Below are 15,201 nucleotides of genomic sequence, written 5' to 3'. Positions count from 1 at the left end.
TTCACTAAACTAGATTTACGCAATGCTTACCACCTCATACGCATCAAGCAGGGGGATGAATGGAAGACGGCGTTCAACACCCCTACAGGACATTATGAATATCTTGTCATGCCCTTTGGTTTAACCAATGCTCCTGCTGTTTTTCAAAGTCTTGTGAATGATGTCCTACGGGACATGCTCAATGTATTTGTGTTTGTGTACTTAGACGACATCCTGGTATTCTCCCCCGATGAGGAAACTCACAAGGACCATGTCCGGAAAGTGCTACAACGGTTGCTCGACAACCAGTTGTATGTCAAGGCGGAAAAGTGTGAGTTCCACAAGCCCTCGGTGTCATTCCTGGGGTTTGTGCTGTCTGAGGGGGAAATCCAGATGGACCCTGCCAAGGTCTCTGCAGTTGCAGAGTGGGCCACGCCTCGTTCGAGGAAGGAGGTTCAGAGGTTTCTTGGTTTCGCCAATTTTTATCGCAAATTTATCCGCAACTATAGTTCCATAGCTGCTCCATTGCATAACCTGACCTCTCCTAACCAAGCTTTTGTCTGGTCCATAGAATGTGAAACCTCTTTTAACCTCCTCAAGAAGAGCTTCACCTCAGCGCCCATGCTCAGACTCCCAGACTCCCGCCAGCAGTTCATAGTCGAGGTGGACGCCTCTGATGTGGGTGTCGGGGCAGTACTTTCACAGATTAATCCAGATAACGGTAAGCTGCACCCTTGTGCTTTTCTTTCCAAGAAACTCTCCAGTGCAGAACAAAATTATGACATTGGGGATAGAGAACTGCTGGCGGTGAAGGTGGCTCTGGAGGAGTGGAGGCACTGGCTTGAGGGGGCGCAACAGCCATTTCAGGTCTGGACTGACCATACGAATCTTGAATATCTGAAATCGGCCAAAAGATTAAACTCCAGGCAGGCCAGATGGTCTATTTTCTTTAGCCGATTTGATTTTGTCCTCTCATTCCGCCCTGGCTCCAAGAACACCAAACCTGACTCTCTTTCTCGTATGTTTGACCCAGACAACTCCAATCAGGCTCCCAAAACCATCCTCCCAAAGTCCTGTTTTGTTTCGGCCTTCTCCTGGGGAATTGAGGACAAGGTCAGAGCAGCTAGTGTCAGCATCCAGGTTCCTCCGGAGTGTCCTGAGGACAAACTGTTCGTGGTCCCAGAACTCCGGGGGGAGGTTATACATTGGGGACACATCAACAAGGTAACTTGCCACGCGGGGATCCTTAAGACCCTGTCTGTAGTGCAGCTGCGTTTCTGGTGGCCCAAGATGAAGAATGATGTTATTAATTATGTTAACGCTTGCACTGTCTGTGCCATGTATAAGGTGTCCCATCGGAGACCACCGGGGGAGCTTCTGCCCCTCTCAGTACCCAAGCGCCCATGGTCGCACATTTCCTTGGATTTTGTCACGGGGCTTCCTCCCTCTAGTGGTAACACTGTTGTTTTGACTGTTGTTGACAGACTTTCTAAGATGGCTCACTTCATCCCGCTCCCCAAGCTTCCTTCAGCCAAGGAGACAGCCGCAGCATTAATCATGTTTTCAGGATCCATGGCTTCCCTGAGGATGTGGTCTCTGACCGGGGCCCGCAATTCATCTCCAAGTTCTGGAAGGAGTTTTGTAGTCTGTTGGGAGCCACAGTTAGCCTGTCGTCAGGTTTTCACCCACAGTCTAATGGACAATCTGAACGCCTCAGTCAGGAACTCGAAGGGCCTGAGGATCACTGCGTCGCAACACCCTGACACCTGGTCATCACAACTGGTCTGGGTGGAACTTGCTCATAACTCCTTACCCTCTGCATCATCTGGTTTTTCTCCGTTTCATGTAGTACATGGTCACCCACTCTCTCTCTTTCCTTCCACAGACCCTGATAGCTCTGTTCCATCTGCCCTGTCTTTGGTTCGCCGATGTAAGAGGACCTGGGAGCGAGCTCGCCAGCACCTCCTGCGGCAGTCCACCGCATATAAGGCTGCGGCGGACAAAAAGAGGTCGTCTGCTCCTGCTTACTCCACGGGTCAAAGGGTCTGGCTTTCGACCAAGAATCTGCCACTCAGGGTGGAGTCTCGCAAGCTCGCCCCCAGGTTCATCGGCCCCTTCCCCATAACCAAGGTTGTTAATCCTGTCTCTGTCTGTCTGCGTCTCCCTAGGTCCATGCGTGTCCACCCCACATTTCACGTTAGTCATGTCAAACCAGCACTCACCAGCCAGTTCTGCCCTCCGGCCAGGCCCCCTCCACCCCCCCGGTTCATCGACGGCGGTCCAGTTTTTGCGGTCAGGAAGCTCCTGTCGGCCCGCCGTCGTGGCAGGGGGATCCACTACTTGGTGGACTGGGAGGGGTACGGGCCGGAGGAGCGGTCCTGGATCCCCTCTCGGTTTATTGTCTGCCCCTCACTTATTCGTGATTTCCATGCCTCGCACCCTCAAGCACCTGGGCCTTCAGGAGCCGGCCCTTAGGGGGGGGGTACTGTCATGTCTGTCAAGTTTCTGTTTGCTTTTGCACATTTCATGTTTATGTCTTGTCTTTCCTGTTTTTATTTTGAAATCACTAACCCTCTGTCTCTGTTCTAGATTTACTTCCTGCACGCCCTTCCCCCGTCCTCTCACACCTGCTCCCTGATTGTTCTCCCCACCTGTTTCCCATCTTCCCTCATTACCTCTTGTACTTTACCTTGTGTGTCTCACAGTCTTGTTGCCAGTTCGTTGTACCTCACAGTCCTCGTCCCAGCTCTTATTATAGACCAAGCCATAGCCTGTTTTCGTGTTTTGACCCTGCTTGCCCCTTTGACCTGCCTTTTGCCTCTCGATTTGGAAACTTCTGCCTACCTGACTGCCTGCCCGTGTACCTAAACCTGCCTTTCTTGCCTGAACCTGCTGTGTTGAGCATTTGTGTCCTCCCGTTCTATGCTCTTAGTTCATGACAGACTGAGACTGAGACGTTGTAGTCTTGCTGGTTGTTTAAAAGTTGTTGGGAAACATCAAGATGGTTTGTGTGAATGTGGTAAACTGTGCAACCTGTATATAAATGAGAGGCAGAAGTTATTTAAAGAGTTATCAGATTTTTTTCTGTTAAATCCATTTTTGGAACAGAGTAACATTCAATGTGTTGGGAGAGCAGTTATAAAGTATCTCCATTCTACTGGACTTTATGTGAAAATATAGGATGAAGGTTCTTATGCCTGTAGAGGGCAGCATTACGCTCTTTTTACAGCTGTCCAGAACTTTATTAGAATATGTCAGGATCCTAGTGTTTTTCCTTGCGTGTTCCCTGTCTTATGTGTGTTTGTCTGGAGCTGGGCTTCAATCAGCCACTTCCACTCTCCCCTGTATATAAGCCCGGTTCAGTTCAGCACTCATCACCAGATTGTCAGCTTACCTCTGTGGTAGTTTGATGTACATCGGCTCTGTAGTTTTTTACTTGCTACTTATATTTCCCTGTTAATCCTGACTGTTCTGTTTTCAGTGCCTTTGCCTGCTCCCCACCGGACTCAACCGGCCACCTCTGCCCCGCTCCAGCTCAGCCAATCCACAATCAGTACTGTTAGTAGTAATAATATGAAGCTAACAGCCTGCTGAATGTTTTTAGTTCAGATTCACTTTGAGTTTGTTTCTGATCAGATTAAATCCAAACCTGAACTCAGGATCTAGAAACTAGTTGAACTTAACTTAACGCAGCAGGTGTTTATCTCTCTGTTCATTTCCTGTTTGCAGCATTCATTTATTTACTTTAACCTTTGTACTTTTTACTGTGACGCAGATATTTTCTCCGTGTGAAGCTTCGGTAAGTGACTGTTTTCAGTTATTTGACAGTTAAAAAGTGTAAAAAGCAGAAAGTGAAGCTGCTGTTAGTGTTGAGAGGAGCTCAGCTCAGTTAACAGCTGACTCTGATTAGTCCAGGACTGAGTGGGAATCAACTTTCATCCAGAACAGACTCAGATGGATTTGTAGTTTTTCCCTCAGTCCAACATTTCTATAATAATCTCTAAACTATATATTCTAACTACTCAGTTCTGAACTATATAGTAGCCTATATACTCTATAGTAGGGGATACCAGGGAAGGTTGTAACTGTTTTTGTCTCAGCACCTACATTAAATGTGAATTTTTGTGATTGAGTTCTCACATTTTAACAAAATTACCTTCATTTGTTTACTGCAAACAGAAATCAGTTTACTGTTGTTCACCAAAAACAAAAAGAACTAATCAGCTAAATGAGGAACAGTGTCAGTTTTGTGGATGTTTATAACTTTAGAGAAGCTTTCCTAGAGATTATCATCTGATAACACCTCACTGATTCTTTAGAATTTAGATAAAACAGGTTTTAATTTTGAAAACAAATATCAAATATTAAGAAATCTATGATTATATGTTTATAGAACAAGTTCCCAGCAACCATTAATCCTGACTTTGTACTTCTTTCATAAAATATGGGTTTTTCTTGTCAACACAGTCAGACCCAATAAAAAGTTAATTATTACTATTTTATTTGGTCTGATATAGATTTAGAGCATTTAACAATTGTACACAAATATGTTGTTAAATGTTAAAATATTCCCTTTAATTTATTTTGTATGCTGTTTCATTTGCTCTTTGAAAACTCTCATATCATGCAAGTCTTATCATTTGCATTTAATATAAAAAATAACAGTTTTGAACATAAATGAACACATTATTTCATTCAAAGAAACAATTACTTTAATAAATCAGATGTTTTGGAGAAACAGATTGAAAACATAATATTTTAAAACAAAAGTTCCATCCGACGGAGGTGACTGAGACTGAAAGTGGTTGTTTGCACACTTAATTTAACAATTTGGTGCAATAAATAACATTATTATAACTCAATGATAATTCATGTAAATGTTATCATTCTATAATAACTAACAGCAAAATATAAACTAGTATTGTTTTAAACATCAAAAACATTTTGTCAGCTTTATATTGATGAGAAGCCGTTTGAGAATTGGATCATATATCTCAAGGTGTAACTCCTAATAACTCAGCGTCTAATAATCACTGTGGTCAGACAGAGAACCTGACTGTGTTGATAAAAACAGATTAGATGTAGATGGCACATGAGTTCTATACAGGAGCCATCTTGTTTTCCCTCTGTTGTTATTTACCTCTGACTTCCTCTTAAATTGCTTAAATTTATTTCATAATTTAGAAGAATTATCCACATACAAAAGAGACAGTGTTGACACGTCATGGTTGTGACATTAGCAACATTAATAAATATGTAATGTATAATGGAAAGAAGTCCTCAGTAATATAACTTATTATTATTATTATTATAACTGATTGTTGACAAAAAACACAAAATTAAAGTAAATATTGTTAAATTAACTGATTTTAGTTTTTAATTTTTTTTTCAATTCACTCTTTCATCTGATATATATATTATACATTTTAAATATTTGTCTGAGGAAACATGCTTTTGTTGGTTCTGGCTTTTGCATATAATCAAATAATTTATAAAATTATAAACAAACATATGAAAAAAAGTTACATTTGTGCAAAAACATCCTCAGATGATCAACCCTGATTATTTTAAATAAGAAAATGTGATTAATCTTCATAGAAATTGGCACTATTAAGAATCAGTGACCTACTGACACAAACACATGCAGCAGGAGGCCAGAAGCAGCTCATCATCATACACGTAACATTCTGGGAAGATGTTTGATAGTTAATAAACCAACAAGCATGCACATTATTTAGTTTGCCTAAAATGATGAAACATGAACTGCAGTGTGTGTGTCTGTTATCTCATCAGAGTAATCAGTGTATCAGTAGATAGGACCTCCTAATCTGCACCTGTCAGATGCTCAGCAGGCCTATTTAGTGTGGAGTGAGTCCATAGTACAAGTCTGCTTCCTCAATCAAGTAACCAGTCAACACTTCCTCTGAAGACTCACTATCACACCTAATTATGGTTGAGTTAATGATTGTACTGTAACTTTGTTCTCTGATGTTTTGCCAGATTCTTGCAGTACCTGCTCAGTGTCACATGGTAGATAGTCTTTGCTGATTGACCTCACTGACTTTCCCTGCCAAGTTCAGACACATGACTATTCATTTTCCCACTGTCTGGGTATAATGGAAAAAGTTGAGTAGGAAAATCTGTAACTTGGGATGGTTGTAAGTAACACTTTCTTAAAAGGTGTTACAACCATCGCCACCCCTGTCAGCCATTGTTTAAATAGCTGTAACAACATGGTGGTTTGAAATGAGCATAAATCACATTTAACTTAATAACCTGCTCTTTAATCTAATACAAGTTACATCATTCAAACTGAAACAGTATTAATCAAAATATAGACTTGGTACAAAAATTACTTTTACCTGAAATGTTTTATTTTGCTGTAATATCTGCACACTTCCTCACACTGCCACACAAATTCACAAGGAAGGTCATGTAGTGACTAGTTATACATGAAATTGATCACAAGACTTTTATGTCATCTCTTATTGGTGAAAGTGACACTGTTACAATCAACCTGTAGATACAATATAGATTATTCTGATGGTTTTTTTTTACACCGGGCTGCAGATAGTGGACTGCACCTATGAAGAGAAAAAGGTAGAGCTGGTGCTGAAATAGCCAACATGTGTGTGGTGATGACAGAAAAAAACACTGCAGTAAATCAATGACCATTGGAGGCAGGAATGCGTCACCTTTACTATGAGTCCCTGTTGTGTATAAACGGTACAGAAGGGACTGCAGAGTCGGATCATGGCTGACACAGTGGGACAGGGAGTACAGTGCAGTGTGTTTTAATAAATAATAATCAGTAAAATGTTTGATGTCCACACAAAATACATATATGTATGTATTTAGACTAATATCAGCTCTATTAAATTGAAATTATAATCATAATGATAATATGAAGAATAAGTTGAGGCCTACATGATGATCCTGCAGTCCTAATATAAAGTATAAAGTATAAATAGAGAGGGAGAGGGAGGAGGTCACAGGAAGACAAACAGCAGAATAGCTTCACAAAGAACAGCAGGACAGCTTGAACCTCATTTATTGTTCAGAGAGAAAAAGACAGGTGAGAAATGATCTTGGATTAGATTCCTGTCCAGTGAAATAGTAGTGTGGTGTTACACAGGTACAGATGTCATTACTCTGATGTCATTAGATTAGTAGAGAATGAACAGAGTCAGAGAGCAGCAGCAGGGTAACAAGGTGGAGGAGAGAGGGAGTCATGTGGCTCATTTACCTTCTGAGGAAACTCTGAATAAAGTCAGTCTGCTGCTTCAGCTTTACTGTCATCACACAATCCAGGACTGTCCAGTGAAATGCAGCTGAGACACAAACACATGTCATTACAATCAGAGAAGTGAAATAAAGCAGTTTGAGTGAGTTTGTGAGGTCCAGCTGCTGCAGTGTGATCCAACAGTCCTGCAGTAAATCCTCCTTCATCAAGCTTTAATGTTCACTTTGTGTTCATTCAGCTTGTTGCTCATTTTGGAGGCTGCAGTTTGTGCTGCTGTTGAATGATATTGTGTTCTACTGAGAGCTGTTTCTCATATTTAGTCCATTTCTATCAATGAGGGTGGACTAAATAATAGAAACAGCTGATGTTCAAAGCATCAGAGAACAGTAGAGAGAACAGTAGAGAGTCAGTGATGCAGGAACCTGAAGCTGTTCACCTGTTCCACCTCAGCTCCTTTCATGTAGACACACTCATGTGTCTTCACCTCCCGTCTCCTAAAATCTATCAGCTGATTGGTTTTGCTGATGTTGAGCAGCAGCCTGTCAGATGTTTGTCTCCTGGCTATTTGTAATGGATGATGGTGGTGTGGTCCCTCCTCCAGCTGGCAGTAGAAGGCACATTTGATGTTTGTAGACTTTGACAGTGAAGTGATGATGAAGTGACAGCAGCCTCACATCAGATGGACTGATGAAGGAGAATCAGCAGCATCTTCTCTCTCTGTGTTTCCTCCACAGCTGAAGCTCCAAAGTCTCTGTGACTGGATGTGAACTGAGCAGCTGAACATCTTCCATGTTGTAGTGAGTGAGTGCAGCTCTCCCAGCAGCTGTTTCTCTGCTATGGATCAGTGTGAGGACAGAGAGGAGGGAGTCCCTCCCTCTAAAAGCTCTCTGTGTGGGGAACATGACAGCCAGACCAAAGCTCAGAGGTGAGATGAGGATCTCTAACTGTCCATCACTGTTCTCCACTCACATCACTCCACCATCATTATTCACACTCACTGTCACATCTGACACTCAACTACTGAATAATAAGTCACAATAACTCAGAATGAACTACTAACTTTGTGAGTTAACAAAGAGCTCAACCACTGATTAGTCAACTAATCAACTAAGATGAGACAGCATCTTTCATCAGATGACATTTTGATGAACAGGAGAACGTTTCTCATCCACTGTCTTCTTACTGATTTTCATTCTGCTTCTAAAACTTCAGCTGTTGACAGTCTGCTCAACATTCATCTTTTTAAACGTTTTATTTGTTGTTTGTTTGTATCAGGATGCAGCAGCAGAGAGCAGACTCTCCTGAACCCAGCTGTGTGTCCATGAAGACTGACTGGTCTAAGGATCATCCTTTTTCTTATTTCTTCAGGTATGTTTTCTTTTTCTTTTAGACACAGTGAACACAATAACAAAAAAACAAAACAAAAAGCTCAGCACAACATTGGTCTGAACAGCCAGCATAAAATCAGTGACAGTTATGTATGACATACATACATGTAAAATATATTTCAGTAGTTCAATGCATAGTAGACCCACACCCAAAAACAAAACAAAAATAAAAAAACCCAAATAAAAATTCCGAAAAGTTTTGCTGTACAACTGTATTGTTGACAAATAAAGTAGCTTAACTTTAACTGGTATCCGTCTATTGCTTTTGAAGACCCATGAGCCAGCCAGGCCCTAAAGGCCTCCTTACTCAGCTTGACGGCCTCCTTCACCACTGGTGTCCACCAATGGGTCCTCGGGTTGCCGCCCCGACAGGCAACATTAACCTTTTAGCCGCAGCTCTGGGCAGCTGCCTCCACATGTGAGGTCTTGAACACAGTCCACTTGGATGTCCTCAACCTCCCAGAGAATGCAGTAATTCCTCCAGAGGTGGGAGTTAAAGATCTCATGGATGGAGGCCTCCGCCAGACAGTCCCAATTCACCCTCATTACTCGTTTAGGTTTCCCAGGTCTGTCTGATAGCTTGCCCCCCCCCCCCCCCCCCCCCCCCCCCCACCTGATCTAGTGTCCAAGATATTGTGGCAACCTGGCCCTTTAATAACATGCACGGCGGCGCACACACACCCCCTGATTTGTGAATGGCGGCAGAGTTAAAAAAACATGGCATAGGATACTCATAGGCTGGCATCGCACCAAGGAAGTGGTATAACCGTCCATGCATGCTTAGCCACCCAACCCTGGTTCCACGCAAGAGTCTGCTAGTAGCTTAGCCTGTCGAGGTTACCTGCTCCATCCTCTTTTTCCACTGTCATTCAACAGTGAAACTGCAGGTGGTACCGTGTGCCACTCCCGGATCACATCACAAAGATCCACAACAAACAGGAGGTACACTCGTATTCAATTTGGGGGGGGACCAAATAAATAACTGTGAGCTGAGTAAGGACTCTGAGAAATTGACTCTGGTGGAGGACAAGTGCACTGCTTGGGTTTTGGGAGTCGTGAGTGTGTGTGTGTGTGTGTGTTATTTTCTCATTATCTGTAAGTACATTGTGGAAACTGTAACTTGCTGTGTTATGTTTTGTGCTGCTGTAATATTGAGTTTGGTGTGTGCTGGTGATTTAGGGGATGGTAGGGTTGTCATCTCGTTTGTAGGGTCCCGGTTGTAAAATAAAGGTTGAAATTGCCAGGTACATTCTGACTGGCACCCCGGCAACAGCCGGTGACCGCTACAACATACGGCCACAGGTCTGATGACACCACTACAAAGTGGATCATGGACCTTTGTCCTAAGGTGTTCTGGTACCAGGTCAACTTCTGACCCTCCTGATGCTGGAACAGTGTTTGTTATGATCCATGGCTAGCACACAAGTCCAATAACAATACACCACTCAGGTTCAGATGGGGCCGTTCCTCCCAATCGCCCCCTCCAGGTTTCTCCATCGTTGCCCACGTGGGCGTTGAAGTCCCCCAGCAGAACTATGGACTCAGCAGGCCGCGGCCCCTCCAGGGCCCAGAGAGTCCAAGAAGGCCGGGTACTCTGAGCTGCTGTTTGCTGCAGACACACAGACACCAGTCAGAGTCTTCCTCCCAAAAACACCAAGTCACAAGGAGGCAACCCTCTCGTCCTGCAGGAGAACTCGAACACTGCTGTGCTCAGCCGGATCCGGCTCCAGAACAGAGTCCGGCTCCTCTCACCCTGTTGACTCCAGAGAAGAAGAGAGTCCGGTTCCTCTCCAGGAGTTTGGTTCCAGAGCCGCTACTGTGTGTAGAGGTCAGTCCAAATATATCCAGTTGGTACCGGCCCACCACTCTGGCTCCTTCACCAACAGCGAGGTGATGTTCCACATCCCTAGAGCTAATTTATGATGCAGGGGATCAGCATGCCTAGTCCTACACCTCTGCCCAATGCCTAATCAATATCACGGCAACCCTGCAGCTGTGGTGGGCAGGGCGACTCCGCCTTGATTTTTGGGGCTTTTCCACCAAACACTCACCGGTAAGCTCCCCTCCCAGGCCTGGCTCCATAAACGTGCCCCGATCTCCCTCTCCCGGGAAAGGTTCTCACCTCCCTTTTGTGTTGCTCCATTGGTATCGTTCTTAGTCTGGACCCTCACCTGGGACCAATTTGACTTGGGAGACCCTACCAGGGTCCCCCAAGGGTCACAGGGGACACGTAAACCTCTCAATCACAATAAGGTGATGATTCTCAGAGGAGAGCAGGAGCTGCTAACAAAAAGAAAAGGAACAGGATCAGAAATTAGTTACGTTGAACTAGAGTCCAAGTAACTTTGACAAACTTGCAGGGAAAGAATGACTGAGATGTTTGTTGTCCTGAGGAGCTGATGAGGGAATTACAGACTGGCAACAGGCTAGCAGGTGGGTGTGGAACTGACAGCAGTCGGAGGGGAGTAAGAGATGCTCAGAGCTGACATTTCAACTGCTTAATCTTTCATTTCTTTTGGTTTAACTCAATGCTTTTGTCTCTGTTTTCTTTGTATCAGGATGCAGCAGCAGAGAGCAGACTCTCCTGAACCCAGCTGTGTGTCCATGAAGAGTGACTGTTCTATGGGTCATCTTACTGAGTTTAAAGATGGACAACCTGCTGATGGAAGGTAAGAATTTCAAACCGTGGTTCATAGAACTACGGTTGTATGAATCCTGGTTGACGGCCAGAGGCGGTGCTTCATCACTCAAAGTCTCCATCTTGCGCGTGCGCAGGTCGAGTGTTCATACCAACAAAGACGGCTGTGACACCGGCTAACCTATATCTTCCGGTGACATCAGAGGATCTGTTACTGCAGAATCTTCTTGCGAAACCACAAGGATTCTGAGTGACATAACGCTTTGGCGGTCATCCAGGATTTATTGAACCGTAGTTGCCTACTTAACTTTTGTTCTATTTCATCCTTACTGACTGCCAGAGGTGGTTGTTCAGCACTGGATGACCCATAACAACAAAGTCACGGGGGAATGCCAATACATACCTCATTGAGAGGAAGCAGTAGAGGTGGGCAACAGGACCACACCCAGTGGATGGGGAGTGGCCACATTCACCCGATAGAATCTGGAGAAGGTAGTCGGTGATGCCCAGGATGCCGCGTCACATATGTCCTCCAAGGGCACGCCACGCAGAGCCGCCCATGACATAGACACAGCCCTAGTTGAGTGGCACCTCACGTCTAATGGCAGGGGGCGACCACTCCTTTTATACGCATGGGTGATGACATCCACGATCCAATGCGACAGTCCCTGTTTGGAGAAGGCACAGCCTTTCTTAGGACCACCATAACAGAGGAACAGCTGTTCTGACCGTCTTATGCTCGTGGTTGAAGTGATATAGACTCTTAAAGCCCGCACAGGGCACAGCAGTCCTAACCTTTCCTCCCCTGCACGGGGGAGGAAAGCTCACGATAAGGTGACGATTCTCAGAGGAGAGCAGGAGCTGCTAACAAATGAAAAGGAACACGATCAGAAATGAGTTACGTTGAACTAGAGTCCAAGTAACTTTGACAAACTTGCAGGGAAAGAATGACTGAGATGTTTGTTGTCCTGAGGAGCTGATGAGGGAATTACAGACTGGCAACAGGCTAGCAGGTGGGTGTGGAACTGACAGCAGTCGGAGGGGAGTAAGAGATGCTCAGAGCTGACATTTCAACTGCTTAATCTTTCATTTCTTTTGGTTTAACTTCATGCTTTTGTCTCTGTTTTCTTTGTATCAGGATGCAGCAGCAGAGAGCAGACTCTCCTGAACCCAGCTGTGTGTCCATGAAGAGTGACTGTTCTATGGGTCATCTTACTGAGTTTAAAGATGGACAACCTGCTGATGGAAGGTAAGAATTTCAAACCGTGGTTCAAAGAACTACGGTTGTATGAATCCTGGTTGACGGCCAGAGGCTGTGCTTCAGCACTGAAAGTCTCCATCTTGCGCTTGCGCAGGTCGAGTGTTCATACCAACAAAGACTGCTGTGACACCGGCTAACCTATATCTTCCGGTGACATCAGAGGATCTGTTACTGCAGAATCTTCTGGCGAAACCACAAGGATTCTGAGTGACATAACGCTCTGGCGGTCATCCAGGATTTATTGAACCGTAGTTGCATACGTAACTTTTGTTCTATTTCATCCTTACTGACTGCCAGAGGTGGTGCTTCAGCACTGGATGACCCATAACAATAAAGTCACGGGGGAATGCCAATACATACCTCATTGAGAGGAAGCAGTAGAGGTAGGCAACAGGACCACACCCAGTGGATGGGGAGTGGCCACTTTCACCCGATAGAATCTGGAGAAGGTAGTCGGTGATGCCCAGGATGCCGCGTCACATATGTCCTCCAAGGGCACGCCACGCAGAGCCGCCCATGACGTAGAGACAGCCCTAGTTGAGTGGCACCTCACGCATAATGGCAGGGGGCGACCATTCCTTTTATACGCGTGGGTGATGACATCCACGATCCAATGCGACATTCCCTGTTTGGAGAGAGCACAGCCTTTCTTAGGACCACTATAACAGAGGAACAGCTGTTCTGACCGTCTTATGCTCGTGGTTGAAGTGATATAGACTCTTAAAGCCCGCACAGGGCACAGCAGTCCTAACCTTTCCTCCCCTGCACGGGGGAGGAAAGCTCACGATAAGGTGACGATTCTCAGAGGAGAGCAGGAGCTGCTAACAAATGAAAAGGAACACGATCAGAAATGAGTTACGTTGAACTAGAGTCCAAGTAACTTTGACAAACTTGTAGGGAAAGAATGACTGAGATGTTTGTTGTCCTGAGGAGCTGATGAGGGAATTACAGACTGGCAACAGGCTAGCAGGTGGGTGTGGAACTGACAGCAGTCGGAGGGGAGTAAGAGATGCTCAGAGCTGACATTTCAACTGCTTAATCTTTCATTTCTTTTGGTTTAACTCAATGCTTTTGTCTCTGTTTTCTTTGTATCAGGATGCAGCAGCAGAGAGCAGACTCTCCTGAACCCAGCTGTGTGTCCATGAAGAGTGACTGTTCTATGGGTCATCTTACTGAGTTTAAAGATGGACAACCTGCTGATGGAAGGTAAGAATTTCAAACCGTGGTTCAAAGAACTACGGTTGTATGAATCCTGGTTGACGGCCAGAGGCTGTGCTTCAGCACTGAAAGTCTCCATCTTGCGCTTGCGCAGGTCGAGTGTTCATACCAACAAAGACTGCTGTGACACCGGCTAACCTATATCTTCCGGTGACATCAGAGGATCTGTTACTGCAGAATCTTCTTGCGAAACCACAAGGATTCTGAGTGACATAACGCTCTGGCGGTCATCCAGGATTTATTGAACCGTAGTTGCATACGTAACTTTTGTTCTATTTCATCCTTACTGACTGCCAGAGGTGGTTGTTCAGCACTGGATGACCCATAACAATAAAGTCACGGGGGAATGCCAATACATACCTCATTGAGAGGAAGCAGTAGAGGTAGGCAACAGGACCACACCCAGTGGATGGGGAGTGGCCACTTTCACCCGATAGAATCTGGAGAAGGTAGTCGGTGATGCCCAGGATGCCGCGTCACATATGTCCTCCAAGGGCACGCCACGCAGAGCCGCCCATGACGTAGAGACAGCCCTAGTTGAGTGGCACCTCACGCCTAATGGCAGGGGGCGACCATTCCTTTTATACGCGTGGGTGATGACATCCACGATCCAATGCGACATTCCCTGTTTGGAGAGAGCACAGCCTTTCTTAGGACCACCATAACAGAGGAACGGCTGTTCTGACCATTTTATGCTTGTGGTTGAAGTGATATAGACTCTTAAAGCCCACACAGGGCACAGCAGTCCTAACCTTTCCTCCCCTGCACGGGGGAGGAAAGCTCACGATAAGGTGGCTATTCTCAGAGGAGAGCAGGAGCTGCTAACAAATGAAAAGGAACACGATCAGAAATTAGTTACGTTGAACTAGAGTCCAAGTAACTTTGACAAACTTGCAGGGAAAGAATGACTGAGATGTTTGTTGTCCTGAGGAGCTGATGAGGGAATTACAGACTGGCAACAGGCTAGCAGGTGGGTGTGGAACTGACAGCAGTCGGATGGGAGTAAGAGATGCTCAGAGCTGACATTTCAACTGCTTAATCTTTCATTTCTTTTGGTTTAACTCAATGCTTTTGTCTCTGTTTTCTTTGTATCAGGATGCAGCAGCAGAGAGCAGACTCTCCTGAACCCAGCTGTGTGTCCATGAAGAGTGACTGTTCTATGGGTCATCTTACTGAGTTTAAAGATGGACAACCTGCTGATGGAAGGTAAGAATTTCAAACCGTGGTTCATAGAACTACGGTTGTATGAATCCTGGTTGACGGCCAGAGGCTGTGCTTCAGCACTGAAAGTCTCCATCTTGCGCTTGCGCAGGTCGAGTGTTCATACCAACAAAGACTGCTGTGACACCGGCTAACCTATATCTTCCGGTGACATCAGAGGATCTGTTACTGCAGAATCTTCTTGCGAAACCACAAGGATTCTGAGTGACATAACGCTTTGGCGGTCATCCAGGATTTATTGAACCGTAGTTGC

At 45.0% G+C, this 15,201-nt stretch overlaps 1 protein-coding gene across 1 annotated transcript in view; it reads left to right on the top strand.

Annotated features, from left to right (window-relative positions):
* Positions 1-15,201, top strand: part of LOC133993699 (NLR family CARD domain-containing protein 3-like) — a 79,532-nt gene that overhangs the window by 32,753 nt on the left and 31,578 nt on the right. Inside the window, exons 6-9 of the mRNA XM_062432714.1 lie at positions 11,169-11,279; positions 12,387-12,497; positions 13,605-13,715; positions 14,823-14,933. Coding sequence (XP_062288698.1) covers positions 11,169-11,279; positions 12,387-12,497; positions 13,605-13,715; positions 14,823-14,933 — 444 coding nt within the window. The remainder of the gene's footprint in view (positions 1-11,168; positions 11,280-12,386; positions 12,498-13,604; positions 13,716-14,822; positions 14,934-15,201) is intronic.

This window comes from Scomber scombrus, chromosome 14 (genome assembly GCF_963691925.1).
Source record: "Scomber scombrus chromosome 14, fScoSco1.1, whole genome shotgun sequence".
Classification (NCBI taxonomy): domain Eukaryota; kingdom Metazoa; phylum Chordata; class Actinopteri; order Scombriformes; family Scombridae; genus Scomber; species Scomber scombrus.
This window is presented reverse-complemented; position numbering and strand designations above follow the sequence as displayed.